The sequence below is a fragment of the Ailuropoda melanoleuca genome, chromosome 4 (assembly GCF_002007445.2).
Source record: "Ailuropoda melanoleuca isolate Jingjing chromosome 4, ASM200744v2, whole genome shotgun sequence".
Classification (NCBI taxonomy): domain Eukaryota; kingdom Metazoa; phylum Chordata; class Mammalia; order Carnivora; family Ursidae; genus Ailuropoda; species Ailuropoda melanoleuca.
In genome coordinates this window covers 105,308,222-105,314,221 of record NC_048221.1, presented here as the reverse complement: position 1 = coordinate 105,314,221, position 6,000 = coordinate 105,308,222, and the positions used below count along the sequence as shown (strand labels likewise).

At 42.6% G+C, this 6,000-nt stretch overlaps 1 protein-coding gene across 3 annotated transcripts in view; it reads right to left on the bottom strand.

Moving 5' to 3' along the window:
- USP39 (ubiquitin specific peptidase 39) overlaps positions 1-6,000 on the bottom strand; it is a 29,095-nt gene that overhangs the window by 19,952 nt on the left and 3,143 nt on the right. For 2 of the 3 annotated variants that reach the window (XM_034659470.1, XM_002922859.4), the window contains exons 3-5: positions 4,600-4,694; positions 3,317-3,453; positions 1,932-2,084 (exon numbers count right to left, since the gene is read on the bottom strand). In XM_034659470.1, coding sequence (XP_034515361.1) covers positions 1,932-2,084; positions 3,317-3,453; positions 4,600-4,694 — 385 coding nt within the window. The remainder of the gene's footprint in view (positions 1-1,931; positions 2,085-3,316; positions 3,454-4,599; positions 4,695-6,000) is intronic. The other variant, XM_019803379.2, reaches the window with a different exon arrangement.

The window sequence follows — 6,000 nt, the reverse complement described above, 5'->3', positions numbered from 1 at the left end:
TTTGACAGAGATAGAGACAGCCAGCGAGAGAGAGAGAGAGAGAGAGAGAGAGAGAGAGAGAGAGAGAGAGAGGGAACACAAGCAGGGGGAGTGGGAGAGGAAGAAGCAGGCTCATAGCGGAAGAGCCCGATGTGGGGCTCGATCCCATAACGCCAGGATCATGCCCTGAGCCGAAGGCAGACGCTTAACCGCTGTGTCACCCAGGCACCCCTGTGATGCTGTTTGATAGCATTTTACCCATAGCACAACTTTCTACATTGGAGTCAATCCTCTACAATCCTCCTACTGATTTATCAACTAAGTTTATGTAATATACCAAATCCTTTGTTGTCATTTCTACAATTCTTCACAGCATCTTTTTTTTTTTTTTTTAAGATTTTATTTATCTGACAGACAGACAAAGAGAGCACAAGCAGGGAGAGTGGCAGGCAGAGGGAGAGGGAGAAGCAGGCTCCCCGCCGAGCAGAGAGGGGCTCAATTCCAGGACCCCAGGATCATGACCTGAGCCGATGGCAGATGCTTAACCAACTGAGTAACCCAGGCGCCCTGGACCCTCATAGCATCTTCATCAGTAGATTCCATCTCAAGAAACCACTTTCTTGGCTCATCCATAAAGAGCAACTCCACATTCGCTAACATTTTATGAGACTGCAGCAGTTCAAATATAATAATAAATTGAGAGAATTATCAAAACATGACAATCATGAAGTGATCGGAAATTGGTGTTGAAAGACTTCCTCGACACAGGGTTGCCACAAACCTTCAATTTGTAAAAAGTGTAGTATCTGGGAGGTACAATAAAGCACAGCGCAATAAAATGAAGTATGTCTGTACTGATTTTATAATATACCTTTTTTTAAGATTTTATTTATTTTAGAGAGAGAAAGAGAGAGCGCAAGAGCACGTGAGAGTGGGAGGGACAGAGGGAGAGAGAGAATCCCAAGCAGACTCCACATTAAGCAGAGAGCCTGAGGCGGGGCTCAATCTCACAACCTTAAGATCAGGACATGAGCCAAAATCAAGAGTTGGACACTCAACCGATCAAGCGACCCAGCACCCCTTTCATAATAGGCTTCTGAGCCAGCCCAGGACAGAGCATTAGATAAAGGAAAGAAGAAAGCCTTCACTTTATACATTCTACATCTTCCACCCACCCCATAAGTGTTTATGCTTATAAATTTTTTAAATTAATTTTTGGTCAATCAAGCAAGATTATTAATTTTCTTAATTGTGTTTACCAACATTTTCTAGTTTTTCTACAATGTGTATATATTACTCATATAACTTTTTAAAAAACCAAAATTTAATTGCAAATAGGACAACTCTGGCTTTCTGCATTCCCCACTTTGGGGCTTAAGCACAAGAACAGGATCAAGACATAAGACAAACAGCACAAGGCACATCTGGACTATTAAAAAAAAAAAATGCATCATCTCACACATGTGTTTCTTATTTGATACTCCCAGGGCACACACACATTCTATCTTTCATTCCCTGAAAACTCCAGAGGCCCGTGAGCCCAGAGGCTAGAAAAGGCCTCACCATTTGGCAGCAGCCCTTTGAGCAGACATCAGAATGTTATTTGGTGCAGAACAGTCAAGTACAGGGGTGCCTGCATGGCTCAGCTGGTGAAGCATCTGCCTTCAGCTCAGGTCAGGATCTCAGGGTCCTAGAATCAAGCCCCACGTCAGGCTCCCTGCTCAACGGGGAGTCTGCTTCTCCCTCTCCCTCTGCCCCCTGCCCCACTTGTGCTCTCTCTCTAATAAATAAGTAAAACCTTTAAAAAGAATAAAAAAGAGTCAAGTACAGTTTTCAGCAAGACCTGGTGTCTCCAAGAACCACTGAGTATATCAGAAGAGAGTCATTTCTCGGCTCAGCTTCATAGTGTTCCCAGGTCACCTCCACTCCCATTGTCCCCATCCTGGTCCTACCTGAAGGACAGCATTGGCATAGTCGTTGGCCTTTATGTTATTCAGGCCCACGATGCCTGGCAGGTAAGTGGTACCATCATATGCCCGGGACAATTTGGCTTGCTTGTCCAAGTTTGCAATCTGCTGCTTTGTGAAAGTGGGTTTCAACACATACTGCAAAGCAAAAGAAAATTCCAAGTTTTCATGCTCACCACTGTAGGCAGCCCTACAGTGTTCACGAGATATATGTGATATATCTGAAATAGCAATTTCTGACAAAAACAAAAAACACTTTGGTCATGAACGTCTCACCACATACCTAAAGAGCTCCCAACAATAGGTATAAAGGCTGAAGTAACATAGAACAGGCCCTTTCCACATTACTAATCTAGAAGGGGATCTCTGTGTTTAACCCAAAATCACTGAATCCCAGGTGCTTCCTCAGACCTCAGGTCCAGCCAACTCCATGATAAATGACTGTCAGAAACTGGAAAATACTCAAGTCTCTGCAGGCAGCAGGAGTCTGAGTCTCAGGTGGGACCTCACACGGAGCCAGCACGGACCCAGTGCAGGAGCAGGAACATCTCCCCACTTCCGCAAACCTGCGATCTCATGAATTCTCTGTGGCTGGAGGGGCAGGAACAGCACCTTCCCCACTCCAGTCCTAGAGCTACGAGGGTCATCACATAAAGGGCTGAACAGAGGTCTCTATTAACTCATTTTGAAACCTTGCATTTATTTCACTGTCTCTCTCTCCAAATACTATAACTACTTTAACCTCAACTATTAACAGGTCTATAAAACCAACATAAACAATGTTTCAAACACTCTGAACACCAAGCTTTCCTTAAAAACGAACAGACCATTCAGCATGTATAGACATTTGCTGAAAAGGGAAATAATAATCAGCAGTTCCAACATTAATCAAACCCAAGACTTTTCATGCTCTCCACTTAAGTACAGTGACTCTTGGCACAGATCGCACACCAGAGACTACAGATGGGATGCACTGGCCATTCTGGCTGCATCGTATCAAGAGGCCAGGAGCTGGTATGCAACTTGGTATCCACTGTCCTACACCAGGCCCAATTCATATCCCTACTCCAAAGTGTGAAAGGGAATATAGTTCACAAAAATGCTTTTACCCCAATTAGAAAGTAGCCATATTTCTTTAGTCCTCTAATTCTCAACATTAAAAGCAGAAATAACATCTAGGCTGCAGACCATAGACCACAATTATGAATCCTGACCGTCTTACATCTCCCTGGTTCCTCCCAAAGGAAAAGAAGCCTCTTCAAGCCTAAAGGACTGAAATTCTTCCCTAACCTCGTGTGAGGCAGATCCCCAGGAGCGCTGGGATAGCTCCCAAGAGAACTAGTTACAAACCAACCCTCTAAGACACATACTGTGATATCCTCCAGCGAGGAATCGATGATCTCGTAGTTGTCTGGAAGGCAGTAGAACTTGAGGGTGTGGAGGTTGAGGAAGACATGGTGGCTAAACTGGACGCTGTGAATGTAGGCATGAGACTTCAAACCACGACCTGTAGAGAAGGATGAAAGGCTATAAGAGCAGGGCAGATGCCAGAGAGGCACAAATCAGATTTGCTTTTCCTTTCATAATTTTGTACTGGAACATGTTAATATCTGCAAAAACAAAGTACTATGCCATCTGTGCAATGAATCTCTTACATGAACTCTTCTCATCACAAAAATCAGCAAGGAAGAATAGCACGTTATTTTATCCCCTGGACGGCATAAGACACTGGTTAGAAAAACTAATTTCATACACATAAATATGAAGTGTGTGTGTGTGCATGCAGGTGTATGAGTTAGTTCCATGTTATTCAGAATTAAGACTATCTATGCATCATGTATAACATATGCACAGATATGCAGAAATACACATATGAATATCCTATGACAGTCCACCACCGTTCAGTCCTGAATTTCCAAACACCCACATTCAGGACAATCCTGAACCTACATACCTTTGTTCACATTGCCACTCCTTTCTAGAATCTCTCTCTTAACCCATTTGAACCCTCTATGTCCTGCCAGTTCAAGTCCCACCTTGACCTCCTCCATGAATTAAACACAAACAATCCAGTTAACATTGATCTTTGCACATTTCAATTCCCAAAGTCTTTTTATTCATTCTCAGTGCCACGCAGTCCAGCAGTAATCTTAATGATCTTATGAGTTTGCTGACTGATTTATGTGTTAACCTTAACTATTTATGAGCTCTATAAGTGCAAGGAATGTAGTTTACATTTCTTTTGAATCCTCCAGTAATCTGTGTATATAGTATTTGCTTGGTCTGTATGAATTAATAAATTTCCAGGAAAGAACAAAATGTAAAAGCCCTCAGAGCAAAAGGATTTTCAAAAAAAAAGACATGAATACAGAAAACATCAGAGATTCAAAAACCCATAGCCTTTGAAGTCTCCTGCATAGCCCCAAATAGTTCTTTCTCCCCGTCATATGTATACAGGTTTGATCGGAGAATCTCCTACTGATTTCCTAAGAGTATCCCTATTTCCTGGGAACAAAGATAGGGCTTCTCAGATGCAACTCCTGACAGCAGCTTACTTTCTTTAAAGCGGGGGGTGGGGGGAGAACCTCACTGGAGCAGACCTGTAGCTGGCACCGAAAACTTAGCAAGTTTATAATATACAACATTTACTTACCCTGAAAGTACTTGCCACACACAAGACAGGCATATGCATTAATATGTGAGAGGGAGATGGAACACAGCTTCTCAAAGTCAAAGTCCAGCACACTCCTAAAAGAACCAAACGAAAGAAAAAACAATAGGGAGAGATGCCTAGGAAAGCACCCAAGTGAAGCAGCACGAGCTCCACATCCCACAACGTCACACAGCATCCTTCAGAGGTGGTTCAATGACCATATATATATGTATAAACTGTGGGGAACATTAACTATTCCTCCCCTCGACATTTAATATAGCACCCCTACCCACCAAGCCCCAAAGCAGTGTCAAGGCATCTCTAGCAGACACATAAGGCAATGACCCTCTTTCTTTTTAAAATTTACAACCAGTAGAGAATCTTCCATTCCAGTTGCTTTCCGTAGAGGAAAAGCTAAAGTAGGACTAATGCAACAGGGCCCCAATGGCATTCTAAATTAAAAGACTGGGGATGAGTGCACCTGGTCAGCTCAGTCGGAAGTGTCCAACTCTTGACTTCAGCTCAGGTCCTGATCTCAGGGTTGTGAGACCTAACCCCACGTCAGGCTCTGTGCTAAGCATGCAGCCTACTGAAGATTCTCTCTCCCTCTCCCTCTGCCCACCCCCTCTCGAGAAAAAAAAAAAAAAAGGTAGTGGAAGGACATCAGAAGAGTGAACAAGCCCTTTTATAAGAGAAAATCTATTTTTGTCCATAAAAATAAATGCAAAGCCTGAATATTAGGAGAATACCTACAAACAGATCTACTTATTCAACTGCAAAGTAATGTTATATGAATAGCAGGCAGGTTAAGGGACAAAAAACTTTACTTTCATTGAATCCACAAGTGACAAAGAGATTTCTCATCAAATATTAACTCTAATTAATTGGTAATGGTCCCAGTAAAGCTACAATGTCCATTAAAGGAGGCAATAACTGTAAGTGAATACTGACATTTAAATTCAAAATAATTATTTTTTAAAATATTTATTTATTTGAGAGAGAGAGAGAGAGACAACGAGAGAGGGAACACAAGCAGGGAGCGTGGAAGAAGCAGGCTTCCCGCTGAGCAGGGAGCCCAACATGGGGCTTGATCCCAGGACTCTGGGATCATGACCTGAGCCAAAGGCAGATGCTCAACAACTGAACCACACAGGCGTCCCTAAATTTAAAATAATTAAAATTTGAAACTGGGTTCCTCAAGCCATGTTTCAAGTCCTCTCTAGCCATAAATGTCTTGCACCTGTCACACTAGATAGCCCTTGTAAAGAGTAATTCCATTACTGAGAGAAGGTCTGTATCTAATCCATATATTAGACAGTATTACCTTAGGGCATAAGCTGAAAAGCATCCTAAGATGCCATCTGGGATTAGAAAAAACAAGGACAAGGTAACTACCTCTGC